The following is a 23,899-nucleotide window of genomic DNA, read 5'->3' on the forward strand; positions in this document are numbered from 1 at the left end:
ATGAGATGTTAACAGTTTGCTTGTCTTTGCAAACAGGTTCATCCTAAATTCCACAGTAAACAAGGTGGCAGAGGTTGAGATGTTTAGATAGCATCACTGACTCAATGGACATGAACTTGAGCAAACTTTGGGAGATAGTGGAGGACAGGGAAGCCTGGCATGCTGGAGTCCATGGTGTCACCTAGTTGGGCATACTTAGTGACTGAACAAAGTGAAGTTAATAATTGAAGAGCATATTTGATATAAAAATCTCAGTCAAAATGAAACTGCCTGCTTGCTCTTGGGTTCATGCTGAAGTTTATGTGATATGACTACTATGGGTTCTGTACTTTTTAATGTTCTGTATCCCACCTGATTGGTATATTATATGTGCATATTCAGTCGCTTCAGTTGTGTCCGACTCTTTGCAACCCGATGGACTGTAACTTGTCAGGCTCTTGTGTCCAGAGGATTTCCCAGGCAAGAATACTGGAGTGGGTTGTCATTTCCTACTCCAGGAGATCTTCCTGACCCGGTGATCAAACCCATCACTTGCATGCAAGATTGAACCCGTCTCTTGCATCTCCTGCACTGGCAGGCAGATTCCATAGCACTGCACCACCTAGTAAGCTGCTAACAGTAGCCAAGTCACTGGGTCACCTACATGTCTTACTAGTCTTTTATAGTCCAGGAAAAATATTTCTTCTTCTTTCTTCTTCCTATATCTAGAGTTACATTATTACAATCATTGATCTCATATAGAACTACACATCTGACTAAATGCTTCAAGTCGCTTAATCATCGTTATTTTTGCCAGAGGCCCAGTCACACATTTGGTGATACAAGAAATAACAGTTTTGTAAAAGAGGTGATATATAAATAATATAGTTAGCAGTATTAGTAAGGTCATAAGTAAGAATTTAAGTCAAGAACTTCCATTAGGTACAGGTACTTAAGGTACTTAATTCTCTTTGCTTAGTTTTCTAATCTGTAAAATGAAGGTAATCTTGTAGAGTAATTGAGAACACCATAGGCAAAAGATAGTGAAGGATATAGTGCCTAGGATGTAGTAAGCATTGAGTAAGGTTAGCTGTCATCATTATCCACAGCCTTATCCTACATGTGTACTAAAGATGCTTCAAGACTTATAACCGTGTGCACGGTGCCCGACATATACTAGGAATACGATGATATTTTTTGAGTTAATAAAATATTCATTAGTAATTTTTATTTATATTTATTCATTCAGATAACTGGTCCCTAAAACTTTATAGGTATAGGCCCCTAAAACTTTATAAGTATAAGAAGAAGAACTAAGTGTGGGGCTAATCTTGTGTTGCTCAGAGCTTGCTGAGGCAGTCTGAAAAATACCTCCTACCAGAACTTTAACCTTGTCTCTTCCTTTCTCTTATTAAAACAAATGGATGTTTTTAAAGCCCTTTGAATTTTTCCAGGATTAAAAAGAACCTATATTCAGATGAAATTATAGCTATTATGTGTCATTTTCTGGATGATAAAATAAAATATTCTTGCCACAAACCTGTTCTGATTGGGATTCAGATGACAAGTTAGCACTTTGCTTGTCTTTGCAAACAGGTTCATCCGAAATTCCACTATAAACAAGCTCATGACCCAGGCACAGATACTTCTTGCGTGACTTTTTCCTATGATGGTACTGTCCTTGCTTCTCGTGGAGGTAGGTTAAAAGCTTTCTTCTTGATACATTTCTATATATAAAATGATCATATTTAGCGCTAACAAAGATCACACTAATATCTTAGCACTTAGTAAAGCTAGCTGTGCTTTTGTTAATGGCCTTTGCCAGTCTAGTTTTTTTCATTACAATGCATTTTCAGCATGGCAATATTATTTTATTGGAAATTACCAGGTAAAATTTAGAAAATATGTACTTTTTTGCCCAAGTTTCAATTTTACCTCCAAATGTCATCAGTGTTTGGAACCTCCGAGGATGACCTCTGACATTATGGAATTTTGTAGATGATATTCTATATTCTTTCTATATTATTTTATAGTTCTGGGTCTGATATTTCAAACTCTTCTATTTGCCGACCATTGATTTTTTTTCAGTTTAAACACTAACTCAATTTAGTTAATAAAAGTTGTATATCTGGATGTTATTTTCTAAATAGTTATGTAATCCACCTTGATCGTATTGTATTGACAAGTTTACTTATCCACACTTATATGGTTGAATGTAGGTTGTTTCTAACTTTTTACTAAATCTTTCTCAAATGAATAAGTGGTATACAAGGAAATAAGAGAATAGTAAAGATAGCTTATGAACAAAGTGTTAGGGGGAAGTGTGGGGTGTGCCTGAGACTCTTCTAGTAGGCCTATTTTTGGGGAGAGGAGAGAATCAGGCTTCAGTAGGTTGGAGCCATGTTATAGATGGCCTTAAATATCACATAAAGGATTTAGTCTTTATTCCATAGACCAAATGAATCTAGCAATGTTATATTTATTCTCTCACATAGTTTATTCACATCTTTCATTTTCACATAACTTCTGTATGTTGAGTCACCACTCTGAGCTAAGCATTGTACTAGGTGCTTGCTATAAACTGTGGACCTCACAACAGAGTTCCTTTCCTGAAAGAAGAAAAGGCCCTGGTGCTGGGAAAGATTAAAGGCGGGAGGAGAAGGGGACGGCAGAGGATGAGATGGTTGGATGGCATCACCGACTCAATGAACATGAATTTGAGTAAACTCTGGAGGTTGGTGATGGACAGGGAGGCCTGGCGTGCTGCTGTCCATAAGGTTGCAAAGGTTTGGACATGACTGAGCAACTGAACTGAACTGATAGGGTTTAGTGAAAGCAAGGAAGACAGACGTAGCACGGCTTTCCACTTAGTTTAACTGGTCCGTGTTCCTTTACCCTTGGGGAGTCCATTCCAATTCTTTCTTCCCAGGAAGCCTTATATATTTTACCCTCATGTAATTTTAAAAATCAGAGCACATGTACATGTATTTTCTATTTATGGTATACATGGTAAAATGGATATGCATAAAAATATATATATTTTGGTTTGGCAGTTCTAACCTATTTTTTGTTTTGTTTTAAAAAACTTTTTACTTTGTATTGGAATATAACCGACTAGCAATGTTGTTAATAGTTTCAGGTGGATAACAAGGGGACTCAACCATACGTATACATATATCCATTTCCCCCCAAACTCCCCTCCCATCCAGGCTGCCACATAACATTCAGCAGAGTTCCCTGTGCTATACAGTATGATCTTGTTGTCTAACCTGCTATCTGATTCCTCAGATGACTCTTAATTAATACTATATACTCTATTCTTTGTGGGTTTCCCAGGTGGCATTAGTGGTAGAGAACCCACCTGCCAGAGCAGGAGTCATAAGTGACGCAGGTTCAATCCCTGGGTCAGGAAGATCCCCTGGAGGAGGGCATGGCAACCCACTCCAGTATTCTTGCCTAGAGAATTCCATGGATAGGAAGCCTGGGGGACTATGGTCCATAGGGTCACAAAGAGTCAGACATGACTGAAGTAGCTTAGCACATATGCACACGCTATATTCTTTACTTACAAGCAGTGATTTTTAGCCCAAGAGTATATCTGAATCTCCAGGAAGGTTTTTAAAATGGTAAGTGCACTACTTGAAAATTTTCACAGTAACTCATTCTTCCATCTCTAGAGTGGTACATCCATATCTCCCTGGTAGAGTGGGGAGAGACAAAGGGAATAAGAGAGGAGCATACTTTAAATATTCTTCCTGTAGAGTTTGAAATAGGTCAGCCCTACTAGTTGGCTATTACTGCCTTATAAGTATGAGATTAATTCCATTTCAGTCAAAGACATTTTAGTGATAATTTTTCCTTTCCCCTTCCACCCTATACTAGCTATTGGGTAACAAGTCATCAGCAGAACATATCTGCTGTAGTCCATCATTTTCTTTCCTGGATGTATAGAATATGCCAGATGGACGTTTCTCTGTTCGGCAGAGTCCCCAGGGTGTTGTGAGATGCTCCTGCTAGCTGCAGAACCTGCCAGGCTAGCTAAACTGTTTAATACAGATTAATGTTTTCTGTTTTTTTGAGGATTGTGAGGATGGATAACCTTTTTTAAAGAGGCTGAAAGCAAAAACGTGGATGTTACCAATTTCTTCCAGTATAAGCACGTTGTGCTTATCTAGCCAGTTGTGGATTAGTGCACCTGCCAAAAGTTGGATTTCAGAGGCAGGATCGAAGGAGAAAGAATGAGGATTTTTATTGACCTCTCCGCTCACCTCACTTGCATCTGATACTAATTCCTTATTGGACCCCAGGGATTGAGGCAGGTCTCAGCTGTGGACACTGGGGAGCAAGAATAGCAAATGTATTACCTATAAGAGTTCTGGCTTTCATTATGGACAGGAATTAGTTAGTAGCCTTATAGAAATATTTCAAAAGTGATTCTTTAAAGAATATTCATTATACTTTAAATGGCTTGGAAAAGCTGTACTCCCCAGCAAAGTGAAGAATGAGAGGCACAGATCGAGTTACCCTGCAGGGAATGGAATCACATGGCTCACCCTCATTAATGTTAATGGATAGTTTTACCCACACACAAGTGGGAAAAAGAATCTGTTGTGAATTGCACTATTTTCAGTCCTGATAGTTGTTAAATTAATATCTTCTTAAGAAGTCAAGTTTTGCACAAATACACCACAGGGAAACTACCATCTGCTTCACAGACAGTCACTCTTTAGAGAAGATTCTCCAGGGTTCCTCCTAGCCTACAGATGCTACATCAATCTGGAAAGTAATTTCTAGGAGGCTAGTTCATTATCCTGTACCTTTCTACTGTTCTTACAACTCCTGCTCTCAGGCTCCCCAGTTAAACAGTAAAACATGTTATATGCATCCCCTTCCTTCTTCCTTCCCTCCTGCCTCTTTCCTTTCTCTCTCCCTCCCTCCCTCCCCCACCTCCTCTCACCTGTCCTATGCTTAAAGTTATATACTAAGTTTAGCAAATTCTAAACATGGAACTTGTTCTTTTTTTTGGGCAAATTTTATTTTCTGTCTCTTTTTTTCTTCTCATTCCTCTATCAGGTGATGATACATTAAAATTATGGGACATCCGACAGTTTAATAAGCCACTCTTTTCTGCCTCGGGTCTTCCCACAATGTTCCCAATGTAAGTAGCATCTTTTTAATATTTGATAAGCCCAGGAGAATTGTAAAGTAACTTCTTCATCTTCATGTTAACTTATGGTATATGTCTTAGATCATCTAGAAAAGGGACTAGAGAATGATTGAAATAGGTTTTTTGAAAGGTGCATTTTATTTTTCCTTTCATTTTGTACATTCTTCAGAATTTAAGATTTTATTTTTGAAGTTGAAATGATGTATGTTCATGTGTTTGTGTGTGTGAATATATACATTGTATGCACACATAGGGTCTTGGGATAGTGAAAACATTTTCAAGGATTGTTCTTTTAATAGATGACAGAGTAGGCCTGTCTTTATTTTAAAATTTGAATCCTCATAACATTAAACATTCAAAAAACTAAAATCATGGCATCTGATCCCATCACTTCATAGATGGGGAAAAAGTGGAAATAGTGACAGATTTTATTTTCTTAGGCTCCAAAATCACTGCAGACAATGCCTGCAGCCATGAAATTAAGAGTTGCTTGCTCCTTGGAAGAAAAACTATGACAGATATAGACAGCATAATAAAAAGTGGAGACATCCTTTTGCTGACAAAGGTCCATCTAGTCAAAGCTGTGGTTTTTCCACTAGTCGTATATGGATGTGAGAGTTGGACCATAAAGAAGGCTGAGCACCAAAGAATTGATGCTTTTGCACTGTGGTGCTGGAGAAGATTCTTGAGAGTCCCTTGGACTGCAAGGAGATCAAGCCAGTCAATCCTAAAGAAAATCAACCCTGAGTATTCATTAGAAAGACTGATGCTGAAGATGAAGCTCCAGTATTTTGACCACCTGATGTGAAGAGCTGATTCATTGGAAAAGACCCTGATGCTGGGAAAGATTGAGGGCAAGAGGAGAAGTGGGTGACAGAGGACGAGATGGTTGTATAGCATCACCAACTCGATGGACATGAGTCTGAGCAAACTCTGGGAGATAGTGAAGGACAGAGAAGCCTAGCGTGCTGCAGGCCATGGAATATCAAACAACCAGACATGACTTAGTGACTGAACAACAACAACCATAAAAGCAATTTTTCATAGTTACTGAACCTTTATGTATTATTTCCTCAATTTTTCTTATCATCATTCCAATCAATAATTTGGTAACCTTCACTTGTTCAGACCGTCTTGCTCTGGCTGGTGAACACTGTAATCTCCATTCTGCTAACTGAAGCTTTAAAGATTTTTCTGCAAGCAGCTGAGGTTGGGATTTGATGTCTAAGTCCCACAGTTGGTGCCTAAGCAAAATTTTCTATTTTGGTTGAAATAAAATTTCACATCTGTATTAAATGATGACCAGGAAGGAGAGCACAATGGTAATGGAAGCAGCAAATGGAGGAAGCTATATAATATCAGAGCACTAACTCCAGCATGGCCTGTGGCCCATGATGTTTATCTGTTAAACAGATGGACAAACAAATGTGAATTTATGGCCAATATGAATGTTTTGAGCCGAGTGCCTGCTACAAGTAATTCTAACTGCATAATGTCTTTGGCTCATGTCTTAGGTTATTCACAGTCAGATGGCCGGACCTCTCATCCTCAAGAGCCGTTGAATCATAGCCATCAGTTAGGTTCCAGCGGTGCAGGCTGCTCCTCATTGCTTGGTGCTTGACTTGACAAAACTCAAATTATCTGAGAGGTAGTGCTGATGAAAATAGTTCTCAAACTGGTCAAAATCATTACCACTTAGACATTAGTTATACACTGTCTATTTGTATAGACAGGATCTATGTCAATATTGAGTTTTTTCCCACACTCTATTTACAGTAAAAGATATTATAATATTTAGAAATTAGAGCACAGATTCTGGAATCAGACTAAATTTGAACCCCAGCTGCACCACTTACTTTTGTGATCTTGGACAAGATTCATTTAACTTCTTTCCGCCTCAGTCTCCTCTTCAGTAAAATGGGGATATTAATGTAAGCGCCTGATGTATTATACACCCTGTGTAAGAGTTGTCTCTTGTTACAGTGGTGCTGTTTATGTTTTATTTAACTTGCTCATTGCTGCTCCTTTGTTGTGGGATCAGAAGCCTCACCTTATGAACTCATGTTGTCTGCAGGACTGACTGCTGTTTCAGCCCAGATGATAAACTCGTGGTCACGGGGACATCTGTCCAAAGAGGATGTGGCAGCGGCAAACTTGTCTTCTTCGAGCGCAGGACTTTCCAAAGGGTGTATGAAATAGACATCACAGATGCGGTATGTACTTTCTTTTCTCCCAGCCTTGAGAAGAAAGTGAAGCTTGCCTCTTATTAGCCATCTTTGCTTTTGGTTTTGAAACAGAACATAAGCTCTTGCCCTTACAGTGCAGTGGTAGCTGCTTTTTTTCCTCCAGCACAGAAATTATTAGTAAGTACATTGCAGAGTGGCTTGCCTACACTTTCCACTCTCCTGACCCAGTATTTCCTATGGGTGCACACGGTAGTCAGAATTTCAGCTGGGCCTGGGGTGTTTACCTTCTCTGCCAACCAATTTCAGGAGAGGAGAGGCAGATCATCATTTAGCATACAGAAAGAAGCTTCCCACAGTGTGCGTGTTTGTAAGGATTCAGGGGTTGTGGACAGAGTGAAAAGTTACACCCTCAGAAGGTGATGAAGCGTATCATTATTTGAAATCTTTGACAGAATTTTCCTTGTCAGAGTTGTCATTGAGGTAAGGTGCAGCTTCCACTGAGTTTAATTTCTATTTAGTTATTAGAAGTTTAAAGCATTTCAGATTTAACTCCCAAATCCCCACCCCCTTAAGTTTTTTTTACATATGTATGTAAGTAGTAAAACACCAGCATGTGAGCATGCAGGCATTCATTCATTCATTGATATCTAGAGACTGGAGCCGTATGTAATACAATAATAGTGAAGATTCCCAGAGGAAAATCTGAGCTCCTTTAAAGTCTTTTAAAGTATGTATTATTATTTAGATGGGAAGGCAAATCATTGTTATATTTTGAGTACAAAACAGGCCAATTAACATCTATGCAGATTTTCTTTGGCTCACTGTCAGATCCTTTCGTAATATCCTTTGTTTTAAGTATTGCTCTTCTGTAGGTTTCTCCTGTTGTTTCAGCTCGTTGTAAACAGTTGAGACATACCATGTACCTACATGAATCGGACCGTTGGACCACTGTTTTTAAATCACCAGCAAAAAGTTCCTGTCTGTAATATTCTAGTATTACTATGGAGTCTTAAATTGTAGGCCCTAAATTTGAAACCTAGTGTAGTTAGTTAGACAGTGAACTGATGATGAGACTAATTCTAGATGAGAGTCTAAGTTTTATAGATTCTAATCTCATGACATAATTTGAAATGTGCCAGCACAAAATAATACTTTGTTGGGGTGCATCCAGAAGCCAACTGAAACACTGGAATCAAAGAAAAGCACTCTTTTTTAAAAAAATTTATTTATTTATTTTAATTGGAGGCTAATTACTTTACAATATCATAGTGGTTTTTGCCATACATTGACATGAATCAGCCATGGGTGTACGTGTCCCCCATCCTGAACCCCCCTCCCACCTCTCTCCCCATCCCATCCTTCAGGGTCATCCCAGTGCACTGGCCCTGAGTGCCTTGTCTCATGCATCAAACCTGGACTTGAATTAAGTCTTAACTTAATTAAGTCTTCAACTTTAATCTCAAAAAATTAAATTATTATGATTGGTCACTCCAGAAGTAAGATGTTTATTTTTTTAATGGCTGCTAATGACTGTGCCTCTCAATAGTATTCATGGGGTTATATTTTTAAAATAAAATGTAAATGTAAATGTAAATAAATTAAGGGCTATAGAAGTATGATTGTTTTTAAAGACATGTGGATTGGATGTCTTAAGTGTACAGATCATGCTGTTTGTTATGTTGCTCTGAACTGCTTTTCTAGCTAGATCTCTTTCTCCATAGCACTTACCGCCACTTCACCTATTATATATTTGTTTTTTATATGTCTAGTTCCACTAGGATGTAAGCCCATGAGGGCAGAAAGTTTGTTTTGTTCACTGCAATACCCCCAGTGCTTAGAACAGTGCCTAGCACATAGATGGCGCTTGTTTATTGAATGAATGAATGGTATACTTGGGAAGTGTGAGTAATGGATGTTATAGAGCACAGGTGTATCTGAGGAGTAAGGCAGGAGAGAAGTATCTGGAGATGGAAAGGTAAACTGACCTTGTATACCATGATACAGAGAAGGCAATATCACCCCACTCCAGTACTCTTTTGCCTGGAAAATCCCATGGACAGAGCAGCCTGGTAGGCTTCTGTCCATGGGGTCGCTAAGAGTCGGACACGACTGAGCGACTTCACTTTCACTTTTCACTTTCACACATTGGAGAAGGAAATGGCAACCCACTCCAGTGTTCTTGCCTGGAGAATCCCAGGGACCGGGGAGCCTGGCGGGCTGCCATCTATGGGGTCCTGCAAAGTCAGACACGACTGAAGTGACTTAGCAGCAGCAGCAGCATATCATAATAAGAAAGTGACTTTATCTTATGGCCTTTTTTTTTTTTAAAGCAAAGGAATAACACATTCAGAACCAGGTTTTAGAAGTTAATTTTTATTGAAGTATGAAGGTGAGATTTCCAAGATATAGTATTTATTTGTATGTGTATAATTTAGGAGACTGGATCAATGTTCCCTATGATTTAAAAAAAGGTTTTAGAAGAAAACACTGAGTCTGTCAGTGGTATGTTGAATTTAAAGTACCTTTAGGATGTCTGGGTGGAGATGTTCAGTAGACAGATGAGTAGATAACTTTGGTGCTTTAGAAGGGAAAAAGCATAGTTTTGGGGAGAAGTATTTATGGTTCACAGTTGAAATGTTGGTTGATGATTAGTTTGATCACAGGAAAGGACATAAAGGTTAGAGGAGATGAGCCCTGGGAAACCAGAGTGTTTCAGGGATGAGCAAGTGAAAAGAAACAAACAGAAGAGTGAGTTCATTAAAGAAATAGAATTTACCATATATTGAATTATCTTCAGAAAGTCAGATAACAGATTTTGAGATCCATTTTAATAGATGGATGAAAAGAGAGCTTCAAATAGGGACAAAGCCATACACATTAAAGTGGCCTTTTAAATTACTGATTTAGGATTTGTCTGGGTTTGTTTATTATTTTTGTTGTTGTTAACATCAGACAGCATTGTTTTCTGTTTATATTGTAAAATGATCTGCTAAAGGGACTTTAAACTGCCCCTTTGATCTTTTTTCTCAAGTTTTAAATCTTCTTGGAATGTAAGAAGATTAACAAATTTGTTCTTTGGGATGGATAAAGAGGCTGGACACTTTGCTAGAGGGGTCAAAACCCACCTCTTTTATTTAATTGTATTTTTGTCATTAAAATCCAGGTATGGATACCATGATGTTGAGGGGGTGGAATGAATTGGGAAATTGAGATTGACATGTAACACTCAGTTCATTTCAGTTCAGTCACTCAGTCGTGTCCAGCTCTTTCCGACTCCATGAACTGCAGCACGCCAAGCCTCCCTGTCCATCACCAACTCCCGGAGTTTACTCAAACTCATGTCTATCGAGTCGGTGATGCCATCCAACCATCTCATCCTCTTGTCCCCTTCTCCTCCTGCCACCAATCCCTCCCAGCATCAGGGTCTTTTCCAATGAGTCAACTCTTCACATGAGGTGGCCAAAGTATTGGAGTTTCAGCTTCAGCATCAGTCCTTCCAATGAACACCCAGGACTGATCTCCTCTAGGATGGACCGGTTGGATCTCCTTGCAGTCCAAGGGACTCTCAAGAGTCTTCTCCAACACCACAGTTCAAAAGCATCAATTCTTTGGCGCCCAGCTTTCTTCACGGTCCAACTCTCACATCCATACATGACTACTGGAAAAACCATAGCCTTGACTAGACAGACCTTTGTTGGGAAAGTAATGTCTCTGATTTTTAATATGCTATCTAGCTTGGTCATAACTTTCCTTCCAAGGAGTAAGTGTCTTTTAATTTCGTGGCTGCAGTCACCATCTGCAGTGATTTTGGAGCCCAAAAAAATAAAGTCTGACACTGTTTCCACTGTTTCACCATCTATTTGCCTTGAAGTGATGGGACCAGATGCCATGATCTTAGTTTTCTAAATGTTGAGCTTTAAGCCAACTTTTTCACTCTCCTCTTTCACTTTCATCAAGAGGCCTTTTAGTTCCTCTTCACTTTCTGCCATAAAGGTGGTGTCATCTGCATATCTGAGGTTATTGATATTTCTCCCGGCAGTCTTGATTCCAGCTTGTGCTTCTTCCAGCCCAGCGTTTCTCATGATGTACTCTGCATATAAGTGAAATAAGCAGGGTGACAATCTACAGCCTTGATGTACTCCTTCTCCTATTTGGAACCAGTCTGTTGTACCATGTCCAGTTCTAACTGTTGCTTCCTGACCTGCATATAGGTTTCTCAAGAGGCAGGTCAGGTGGTCTGGTATTCCCATGTCTTTCAGAGTTTTCCACAGTTTATTGTGATCCACACAGTCAAGGACTTTGGCATAGTCAATAAAGCAGAAATAGATGTTTTTCTGGAACTCTCTTGCTTTTTGAATGTAACACTACCATGTATAAAATAGATAACTAATGGCCTGCTCTATAGCTCTAACTCTACTCAGTACTCTGTGGTGACTGAAATTGGAAGGAAATCCAGAAAAGAGAGTAATGTGTCCAGATAGCTGATTCACTTTGCTGTACAGCAGAAAGTAACATTACATTGTAAAGCAACTATATTCCAATAAAAATTAATTTAATAAAATAAAAACCTGGTTCTCAAATCCCTGTTGTAAGAAATGTCAGTGTAAGTATTAAGGAACAAAAACACCAGAATTGTCATTTCTTTGGAAATGCCACACACTGGTAAAATAAGGTACTTATTACTCTCTTGAGTTTTAATTTAGATAGAAGACAGCATTTCATATTCTTAACATCTGCATTTAGTTGTTTGCTTTTTTGACCTGGCACAGGCAGTGGTTGTGTTAGGTTTGTCCTGAAGCCATTTACTTCAATGAAGTGTGATTTTCTCACAATCTTTTTAAAAACTAAATAAATCCCTGCTGCTAATACACGTGTCTGACTCTGTGCAACCCCATAGACGGCAACCCACCAGGCTCCAGTCCCGGGGATTCTCCAGGCAAGAATACTGGAGCAGGTTGACATTTCCTTCTCCAGTGCATGAAAGTGAAAAGTGAAAGTGAAGTCAAGTCGCTCAATCATGTCCGACTCTTCGCAACCCCATGGACTGTAGGCTACCAGGCTCTGCCGTCCATGGGATTTCCCAGGCAAGAGTGCTGGAGTGGGTTGCCATTGCCTTCTCCGAAATAAATCCCTGGATAGTTATATGCTGGAATACCAAGCTCACAACGTATATAGGGAACCAAACACTGTTTTCAGTTAGAGAATGTTAACAGTCTGTATAATTTATTTCCTAATAACTAAAAACTGTTCTGTAATCTTCACAGTAAATATCTTTAAAAAGAAATAGCAATTATATTTTCCATATTTATTTTTGAAACAAATTTTTAAAAAATGTTTTAGTTACATACTGCATTGTCATATTTTTTGAAAATTTTTCTTTTCCTGTTCAGTGTAGAGAATCTCAATGGTCTTCAACTAGCAGATGACGTGTCTAATATTTACTAATTTTACTCTATGCTGTTGTAGACATTTTACAGTTTTGCTGAAATTATTTTTAGATGTTTCCTCTGTAGTGTAATTTTGCTTGTTCAAGTTGAAAAAAACGCATATCCTCATTTATCATCTAATTCTTTGTAATTTGAGTAATGTGCCTAGCCTCTTTTTTAAGATAAATTCCAGAATATAATTTGATCTTGAGTTTATAAGCTCACTTTTGTGTTTGTGTAAGAGGGGACCCTAGAATTTTTATATATTGTGTAAAAAGCATTCATCACTCTATTTTATGTGGGGAAAAAGCATTGGAGAAAAGGGATGGATAAAATGTAATTTGAGATGACCTATCATTTTTTTTTTAAGTAATTATGTTTAGAAGAAACATAGGAAATTTTAAGTCTTTTCAAAATTCCAAGTATTTTGGGAAATGCTCTGAAATACATTTTAAACTATTATTAGCTTAGTAATTTTTCATCAAACTACTATACTTTGTTGCAGAATAACTAATAGAATTTCCTTTTTCCCTCATATAAATAAATCAAGGGACATGGTGTATACAATTATGCTAGCATATTACCACTGGCACTCTTTCACCCAAGCATATTGAAATAAAGCTGGTTTGAGCTGGCATTATTGAAGTGGGGCCTCTTTTCCTCAGTTACTTTGGACAGTAATTTAAAAGATAGAAGACCTTCCCTTAAGTAAGGAAGAAAAAAGTCAGAAATTTCCCACTTGATCCTGACTTTTCTTCTAGTTTGTTTGTTTGCTTAAGGAGTTTTTTGAGGAACCTCAGTGTCTGTGAACACTGAGCAAACAAAGTGAGGAAAAGAAAGAGAAAAACTAAACCTCTATTTTTAAAACATAGCTATAGCATCTAGCACAGCTGAGCTAGCATTTGGCTGCTGAACAGAAGGGAAGGTTAGAGAAATTAGATTTGGTATTTTCAACTAGACTGCCTTAGACATTTCAAAGTTGATTGAGAATCCTAGTACCTATATAAGAAAGGTTATAGTAAAGGCCTTTTAAGGAAGACAAAAATTCATTTGTGATTATTTAAAAGAATATTTGATTATCTTTAGGAGCATTTTTTAATCATTGAAGAGACTAGATGGCAAAAAAACAGGGATTATCTTAGAGTTTTGTTTCTTTCTACCCTTGTTTGTTCTCTGGAATCTTCTTTTCCTCAGAGAGATGAAATTTGGATTCTACACACTTACTTAATGCCTACCTATCTACAGGCTATAATCTCTACTGCTTAATTATCATGGTTGCAAAATACAGAATTATTGTTAAAAGTATCTTAATTAAGTAATAGTTTATATATTTACCAAAAGGTGGGAAAGTTTCTTATTTCAGACCTATTTATCTGACTTATAAAGATAGCCTACTGCATAAGAAGGTAAGGTCCATATTGTGTAAAAAAAGAGATTGCTTTAAGAAAACAAAAATTTCCATAAAAATACCAGCTGTGTTTCCTTCTTTAATTTAGGTGAAGTTCTGAAGAGAACTTGAGTTCACATTATTTTTCTTTGCCTTGTAAGATCTGATTCTTGATATGTACATACATTCTTCCTATGTACATTGCAATGAGGACTATATCAGATTAGCCTTTTCTATATATAACATTATTTATTTTTGGCTGTGCTGGATCTTTGTTGCTGGCAAGTGGGGAGCGGGGGCTACTCTCTAGTTGGCGGTGGGTGCGTGGACCTCTCATTGCAGTGGCTTCCGCTGTTGCAGAGCGCAGGCTCTAGGGTGCCGCCTTCAGTAGTTTCAGCTCCCTTTCTTAGAGCACAAGCTCAGTAGCTATGGCCCATGGGCTTAGTTGCTCCATGGCATGTGGGATCTTTCTAGATCAGGGATCGAATCCTTATCTCATGCATTGGCAGGCAGATTCTTTACCATTGAGCCACCAGGGAAACCCCAAATTAGCTTTTTTTATTTTGAGTTTTTCTGATTATAAAAGTAGTATAACAATACAGAAAGGATCACTGAGAAATTATCATATCTTATCATATTACCCATAGACTATACCAAATATGACATTTACATTAGTAAATTTTGATGTCCAGAAAATTGCTATATGTGTTAATATATAATATGACATGTAGCATATAAAATCAAAGGATTATCACTTCCATTTCATATAGAAGTTTTTGTGTTCTTATTAGAAGAGAATATTGTTTTCTTAAATCCAAAGAGATTGAAGAGAGATAAATGGATATAATGGGGCCATGAAGTAATAGGCCCTTCATGAATCTGTTTATCTTATTAAGTGTAAGGGACATGCTGACTCTTCACACCGCAGTTACCCCATGTTATTTGTACACGTGAAGGAAAGCAGAAAGGCCATTCAAATGAATGGATATTCCACAGAGTCCTTAGAATTGGCTTTGGAATGTGTCTTTGTTCTCATGCTTGAATACAGGTATAGCTAGTTTGGGAATTTACTTCGAACTTAATGAATTAATGAAGCTGTGCCTGTGAACGCTTGTCTCTGAAGGAGCTGAAGAACTCCTCTGTTCTTCCGTTTTGTACTGGGAATAGATTAATGATCTGTTTTACTAGTCCCAGCTCAGGCCGAATCACACCTCTTTAAATGTTTTCTAGAAATAGACAAGTCAAGTGGTCTCTTCGCCCAGTCAGGAACTTAAGGAAAATAGTACACAGAGGGAACTTGATCCATAGGCAGTGCAAATGCCTACTGAAAATGAAAGAAAGACTGTATTTGGCATTTATCTGCTTTCTAAAATACAGTGAAACCTTTTTTAATGTGAAGCACAAGGGAATGGGAAAAAATGGACTTTGGGTTAAACTAGCTTTCCATTATCTGATTTGTATTAAAGAGCAATGAGTCTGCTTGGTTGGCTAGGAAATAGCAGTTGCTTTGAATTATGTATTATTTTGAATAAAGCAATATCAGCTTAATGAAATTCACTTTCTTGGGAAGATTAAACAATGTAAATTCTAGATGGGTCCTGATCAGTATGTTTGTGTTTAGTAAAATGTGTCTCTTCTCCTATTGCCAAATGATAAGACAGTATACTCAACCTAGGTTTATTGAGCATTTGCTCACTGGGAGCAAAAAAGCGTGTGTGTGCACTGTGTATTTCCTGGCCTTCTGAGGTATATTAATATTTGAAAGGGAACCTGGGAGTCAATAGAGCATGGTGGAGTTTTAGTGTCAGTTTGCCAGCACAGCAATTACATGGTTCTTTTTCCAGTACTGCCTGTTTCCCGGGTCCTGAGCTAACTTCCAGCCTGGTAACTAGGATAATGCTTTACTGTAAAGCACAGTGATCAGTCAGTGCTACTTTCTGTAAGAATATTTTCTTTAATTAGTGATGAAAAGAGATGCCATTGGGCTAGGATAGAAAAACAATGTTGCGATTTTACTACTTTTGTGATTTGACTTACTAAACCCTTTCTTGAAATTTCCTGAGGGAGGCAGCATACAAACCAGAGTTCAATTTAAACAGTGACTGGAACTCAGCTGGAATCTCCTGCTAAGTTAACCTCACAGTGTACAGGACACCAGACTGGTGTCTGCAAGGTGTGATTAAATCACTTCTCATTGCACCTAATGGTATTACGCTATGGATGTTCCAGGACAGTAGTTCTCAGGATTTAAAGAGTGCAGTTGAGTGTTCATCTGTAGGCATATGAGAGTAGAAAGGAAGGAAATCACCAGTTTCATGGTGGTTTAACTGTTAATGTCTGCCTTAATGGTGGTGGTGGTTTAGTCGCTCAGTCATGTCTGATTATTTGCTCTGGACTGTAGCCCACCAAGCTCTCTGTCCTTGGAATTTTCCAGGCAAGAATACTGGAGTGGGTTGCCATTTCCTACCCAGGGATTGAACCTGCGTCTCCTGCATTGCAGGTGGATTCTTTACTTACTGAGCCACTAGAGAAGCCCAGTATCTACCTTATCAAATTTTAAAATGTTTTACATAAGGAAAATGAAAGGAACAAGTTTAGTAGTACTGATTATTATTTTTAAAGTTATTTTTGGCCCCTATAGGTTCCTGTAATCCCATCAGTACAATCAGTTTGTACAATCAGTACAAAGAGAACAGTTCCCTCACCCCAAGTACTCCTTTGTGCCATCCCTCTGTAGTCACACTCTTACCCCTCTCCCTCTCCTTATCCCTGGTATTCATTGGTCTGTTCTTCATCCCTTTAGTGTTGACTTTTCAAGAATGTCATGTACATGGACTCATAGTGTGTGTAGCCATTTTAGATCAACTTCTTTCGGTAGCATCCTTTGAGATTCATCCAGGTCAGTTGTGCATATCACTGACTTGTTACATTTTATTGCTGAGTGGTATTCCACTGTATGAATATAGCACAGTTTGTTTATCTATTAAAGGACATTTGATTATTTTTAGTTTTGGGAGATTTTGGATAGAGCTGTTGTAAACATTCATTTGTGGGCTTCCCTGGTGGCTCAGCCCTAAAATATCTGCCTGTAATGCCAGAGACACAGGTTAGATCCCTAGGTCAGGAAGATCCCCTGGAGAAGGAAATGGCAACCACTCCAGTATTCTTGCCTGGGAAATCCCATGGACAGAGAAACCTGGCAGGCTACAGTCCATGGGATTGCAAAAGAGTTGGACTTGACTTAGCAACTAAACCACAACAATAAGAATCATTCATTGTGTGAACATAATTTTTCATTTCTCCAGGGCAAATACCTAATAGGCTTGCTGGGTCATATGGTGAATGAATGTTTATTTTTATAAGAAACTTCCAAGCCGTCTTCAGATAAGCAGTATTATTTTGCATTCCCACAAACAGTATATGTGTTTTTACTTGCTCTGCATCCTCACCAACTTTGTATTGTAACATTTTTATCTTATACATTCAAACAGGTGTTTGAAACGCTTTCTCATTGTAGTTATAATTTGTTTTCCTAATGACCTGTGAGGGCTTCCCTGGTAGCTCAGCTGGTAAAGAATCTGCCTGCAATGCAGGAAACCCTGGTTCAATTCCTGGGTCAGGAAGATCCCCTGGAGAAGGGACAGGCTACCCACTCCAGTGTTCATGGGCTTCCCTGGTGGCTCAGCTGGTAAAGATTCTGCCTGCAATGCAGGAAACCCTGGTTCAGTTCCTGGGTTGGAAGACCCCCTGGAGAAGGAACAGGCTGCCCACTCCAGTGTTCATGGGGTTCCCTGGTGGCTCAGCTGGTAAAGATTCTGCCTGCAATGCAGGAGACCCTGGTTCAATTCCTGGGTCAGGAAGACCCCCTGGAGAAGGGACAGGCTGCCCACTGCAGTGTCCAGGGGGTCTTCCCCAACCCAGGAATCAAACCAGGGTCTCCTGCATTGCAGGCAGATTCTTTTTACTTAGTGTCTCAATATTATTGTCCAGAGCCCATCTTCTTGCCGACTTGAGGACTACAACTCAGCTCTCTTATATGAAAATTAGACTTTTAACAGAAGATTTTACAGCCTCCCTAAAAAGCTCATTTCTGTTTATAAAAACTCTTATTATCATCAGACCTTTTTTCCCCTTTACTTTTAGCCTACATTCTCATGCTTAGAGCCCACATCCTTTACTCGAGTCCTCAAGGAATTAGAGAACAACTGGTCAACATCCTCTGTTTCCTTGAAGATTATAAAGTTACTGTTCTGTCTTCTCTTGTCTAAGTGAACCAAACTTAGTTGATATTGTTATTTTAACATTTTCTTGTGGGTCCTATTTTCTCAACACTTCTGTTACCTTTGATACTCTATTTTCAGCTATTTCTAGACTTTCCAGTGAGCAAACTGGAGTAAGGGGGCTCCTTGGTGCCATGTGAGTGGGCAGAACATTATATTCCTAGGATTAGAACAATATATGGCACATAGTAAGTGTTTGGTGAACATGTATTTGTTAATTTTGCTTTATCTTTTATTATATTTTATTCTAGTATACTCTTATTGGGACTTATTATCATAGCCTATTCCATGCCAGCTTCTCTTGCTTTTGTTTTTGTTAATAGTTTTTTTTAATTAATTTGGAATTTCAGAATATAAATATGTTTTCTTTTAGATTTGATGAAAGAAGTACAGATTTTGTCTGCTTCTTTAAAACTTGAGATGATCCTTTTTCAGACTTACTAAAAATAGCTATGTTTTAAATTCAGTAGAGGTAGCAGATTTACTGTGGATGCCTAAAATACTGGTAATCTAAAACTCTAATGAATATAATTTGTTTCGGTTGTTATACTGTTAATGAATATGACCTGTTTCCTGGGTCTGTTTTGTAGAACACACTCTGCTTTGAAGTAAAAGTTATTTGTTGGAGTTTGTCACTGTATTTTATCAAAAGTCCAGTCATTACTCTCCCTTAGAAGACAAATTCTGGTGTGCTTATCACCTCGTTTCTGTTCTCATTTCCAGTCTTTTTTCAAAGAACAGTTTATAAATTTAACCAGTAGACTCTTAGTTCAGGAGCAGTTATTTAGATTTTCTATTCAACATTCTCTTCTTTGAAATAATGTTTACTGTAGGAATCCTGTTTCAAAGCCTATAGTGAGTGTCTTTTCCTATAGTTACCTATTTGACAGTGATCTCATTTCAGTTCAGTTCATTCGCTCAGTCATGTCTGACTCTTTGTGACCCCATGGACTGCAGCATGCCAGGCTTCCCTGTCCGTCACCAAACTCCCAGAGCTTGCTCAAACTCCAGTCCATCAGGTCGGTGATGCCATCCAACCATCTCATCCTGCCTTCAGCCTTTCCCAGCATTAGGGTCTTTTCTAAGGAGTCACTTCTTCACATCAGGTGGCCAAAGTATTGGAGCTTCAACTTCAGCATCAGTCCTTCCAGTGAATATTCAGGACTGATTTCCTTTAAGATTGACAGGTCTGACTGATCTCATGAGGAGCCTATCATTCCTCCTTCAGACTTCATAAATCACTGAAGAATGAGGAGTCAAAGAAGGTCTTGTCCAGTTTAATAGTTTATTCATTTTCTAGTATCATTTAACTCTGCAACATGCTGTATTAAAAGGCATCTTCTACTTAATTGGTGTCAGCAGTCTCAAGGAAATGTGTTCTGTGTACTATTTTACTTCTATTTGTAGTCCTTGAAAACAAGAGAAACAGCCAGTGTCTCCCTTTTGATTAATTAGAAACTTTTAATTTTCCTTCTCTACACAAAAATTTGGTGTTTTATATAATTGGCATTTAAGCAGATCTATACACTTCCTTGTATAGACAGGATTGCCATGAATGGCAAACCTGGATGAAGACTTACCTAACAGATAACACAACCCTGAAGGAGAAACATACTGGACCCTATACAAATGTCAAAAAAAGAGAAGTTGATTTTGTGGACAGGTCAATTTTGTCAGTGTTCAGAATGACCCAGTATTCTTTATAAAATATATAAACATATGATACAATAATGACAGCTCTCTGTTGTCCAGTTCCAGCAGCACACCACACCCCACTGAGAGAAGACCAAGAAAAGGACTTTATGTCTTGTAGTATTTTCTATGACAGACTTTCCTCTCCCAACCAGAATTTGATGAGTGCTCTTTGGTAACAAATTTTCCAGCTGTTCTATCAGAATTCTGGCCAGACTTCCACAATTTATTAGTGTGGGAAACAAAGAGTTCTATAATTAACTCATAATCCCAGGACAGTGTTTTCCCCTTTTCTGGAGTGCTAGATCATCTTGTATCATAAGGGGTTTTGAGACCGCCCCAAAGGGCTCAATAAAAGAGTATAATGTATAACACTTCTTTACCTATACTATATTAAAACAGATAGTGCTTTACATATCCTGTAGAGTTCATCTCTGAAGACTCAGGTTCTCCTACAGTTTTTTTGTTTTACATGCTTGATGATTTCTAAGATCTGATCATATATATCTCCTGTCTAGTAGTTAGAGACTTAAAGCTTTATCCATTTGTGCTTTGTTTATTTACATAAAGAAAAGATTTATGCTTATTATCTTTATGCCCATCTTGAACTATAGACAAATGAAGAAGGGTAAAGTCTGTGTAGATTAGATCGAGAGATGGCCTTGGGTAGTGCTTCCCAAGCTTTTTCACAGCCTGATGCTCATAGTAGATGATACTATGTGATATTACAGACAAACCCCCTCTTTGCTGGTGCTGACTTGCCTGAGGCTATAGTGCGCTAGGCCCCTCTCAACCCCCCAGGGCTCCATATCTTGGCACCCTTGATCCATCCTGTGTCCACCAGTACGGAGTTCTGTGAGAATTTTGGGAATGTGCCTGCAGAACGTGCTGTTTCTAGGGGGGTATTTGCCTTGATCCACGGCTGGTGTCACTCACCCTGGAGACTCTAACTTCCTGTCACCTATTTGTTTCCTGCTCCCAAACTGTCATTAATTAAAATAATTATTAGAATTCTTTAGTCATTATTTGTCCTTTTTTTTTTTCCTGCCTTTGTAAGTTCTTCTCAAATAGCAGACTGGAGCAAACTGACATTAGTGTTTTGAATTAGATGAAGAAGATTGTATTTAATTTTCTTACCCAAGAGACCTTCGGTTTTCTCTGAGAACTTTTTCTCGTGATGAAATTCTTTAGGCGAATTTATTATCAGCTACAGATGTGATTCATTTTGTGCCAAGGACAATTACCAGGTTCCAGATTTTTGCTGCTTTAACAGTTACCTTAATTTTAGAGCAGAGTCTGTAAATAAACTGATTTTAATAAATGCATTTTCCATGGGTTTGATAGGACTTAATTTGATAATTAGATGCCAGTTTTCAAAAAGTTTTCACCAAGGCGTCCCTGGTGGCTCAGATGGTAAAGAATCTGCCTGTAATGCAGGAGACCCGGGTTTGATCCCTGGGAAGATCCCCTGGAGAAGGAGATGGCAACCCACTCCAGTATTCTTGCCTAGAGAATTCCATGGACAGAGAAGGCTGGCTGCAGTCCATGGGGTCGCAAAGAGTCAGACACAACTGAGCTACTGACATTTTCACTTTCTTTTCAAAAAGCATAATCTGTGCACCCGTACCAGATATTTATGGCAGGTATAGAGCAATGCTTTTCCTTGTTTGTTTGTTTTCAGCAACCCCTACATTTATAAAAGTGCCACGACATTTCCTCTTTTCACCTTTGGGCTTCTATCTGGTTTATCAGAGAGAGAATTGTTTGGGGCAGGGGAGAAGGGAGATTAAGAAGATTTTCAGCAAAGAGTGACAATTGCTACCTGTCTGGCCCTGTGATGGAACTTCCTTAGAGTTGGAGGAATGTGGAGGGGGAAAAATGGATAGGCATGTGCTCACTTAGAAGAGCAGAGAAAATGTCTTTAAACATTTTTGTTTGAGGGGTATCTCTGTGAAGATCAGGTGGGTGTTGAGGAGTCTTATTTATTGTAGACAAAAGTTTACTCAGCAGGTTTGCTTCCTGAACTTGAAAGGAGTGAAACCAAATCCAATGGCCCAAGCATACTGCAAAATAATCCAAGTTTGGGAAAAGCAAAGGCTTTGGGAGGACAAGACAAATAACCTGGAAAAGTTTAAAGCATTCCTACCTGACTCTTCTACCTACCTGGTTCAGTATTTTAATGTGGAAAGCAATTTTTCTTTCTCTGTGAAATAAAGCTTGGGTTTGTGCAAATCCAAAGAATGTTTTTTCACCGGTACCTTTCCATTTTCATCTGCCTTCTTTTTCTTCATTTTGGACTCACATCTCGATCTGTGTTCTTAAACTTGGGCATCAGCATATACATGGACTTTCAGATGTACTGGGCAGTCCTGAGGGTGTGCATGGCCATGAGACTGCCTCCATACACATGTGCAGAACTGTGTGATAGTCTCCTTCACAGAAATGTGTGAGGCTCTTACCTTTGAAGATTTTGGAAAATACTTCTCTGAAAGAATCTCTGAGTTAGCTTATCCATTCTTGTACTATATGACAAAAACCAAACATGAAAAAACCAGATGGAGTTTCTTTTACAGTGTGGATCAGCAGCTGGGAAGGATCAGGAAAGGGTGTTTCATCATAATCATGTTTAAGATACAAAATTAGGAAGGGTGCTGGGCTTCTTTTAGCATGTGAAGTAGAATAAGAGCAGTGTTTGGATATGTGCATTACTGACGCCTAAGATGTTATGCAGGCATTGATTTCTTTTATAGTAACATTTGTGAACTGGGCAGTAGCGAACTTTTTCTTTTATGATTTTAGTAATATCATCTGCTTTTTAGTATAAACTTCCTAAGATTTCTTCTGGGTTAGGTGGGTTTGGAGATGATTTAAAATCTGCAGCGACTCTTCCTTCCCATCTTCTAAAACAGAGCGTTGCATAATTAGGAGGTATAAAGGAATGAGCATGGGAGTCGGGAAAACCTCCCTGAGCATCCCAGCTCCTCCGTGTTTAAGTTCTGTGACCTTGAGAATGTTACCCCGCCTCCTGCAAGCCTCAATTTCTTCTTCTTGTGAAATCAAGAGGTGAGATGATTAGTTTTGTAGTGTTGTTCTGAGGTGTCAGCTACTTTTATAACATAAAGTTGCAGATAACCCGATAGTTCCTTTCCTCCCATGTCCTAAAATACAGATTCATTTCTCTCATTGATTTCTTCCTCTTCTCCTTATTTGCTTCCATCACATCAAGTAAACCAAAAAACCACAGCAGTAAATTATTTGGGGTTTTTATGGCCTTTTTACTTTTGCGGAGGGGTAATTCCAAAGTTCCTGTTTTGGAATCTTGACACTGCGTTTTGTACACAAAGTGTTTTCTTCTTCTCTGCCCCACCCCCCTCTTTTCTTGGGTCTCTGCAGAGAAGAGAGCGCTCTGTGTTGAGCACTTTAAAGTCTGATCACTGCCTTGTCATCTTGCTTACGATCTCCAGCACCAGTTACTGTCTCTCTCTGGCTGCTGCTTGAACTGAGTACTTTGGGGACAGACTGTGGTTCCTCTGCTCCACCAAATTATGTAAAATGACAGTAGCTTTTGGTTCAAAAAACTAAACTTAATTTTATGGTAACACGGAGTTCAGTTTGAGCAGCTAGGGGAAGCCAGTGGTGATTCCACAATGCTTTGGTAAGATGAAGTGGATCAGTGTAAGAATAAAATCCTTTATCAATTTAATAAAGCAAATCAGTATATTTAAAATATGCAGGCTAACTTCAGAATCTAGTTCTTGGCAGTGCAGTGCTTTCTCTCTGGT

At 38.6% G+C, this 23,899-nt stretch overlaps 1 protein-coding gene across 1 annotated transcript in view; it reads left to right on the plus strand.

Moving 5' to 3' along the window:
• WDR70 (WD repeat domain 70) overlaps window positions 1-23,899 on the plus strand; it is a 274,164-nt gene that overhangs the window by 223,396 nt on the left and 26,869 nt on the right. Inside the window, exons 11-13 of the mRNA XM_065905250.1 lie at window positions 1,576-1,675; window positions 5,053-5,137; window positions 7,221-7,359. Of these exons, the coding sequence (XP_065761322.1) occupies window positions 1,576-1,675; window positions 5,053-5,137; window positions 7,221-7,359 (324 nt within the window). The remainder of the gene's footprint in view (window positions 1-1,575; window positions 1,676-5,052; window positions 5,138-7,220; window positions 7,360-23,899) is intronic.

The sequence above is a fragment of the Muntiacus reevesi genome, chromosome 14 (genome assembly GCF_963930625.1).
Source record: "Muntiacus reevesi chromosome 14, mMunRee1.1, whole genome shotgun sequence".
Lineage (NCBI taxonomy): Eukaryota > Metazoa > Chordata > Mammalia > Artiodactyla > Cervidae > Muntiacus > Muntiacus reevesi.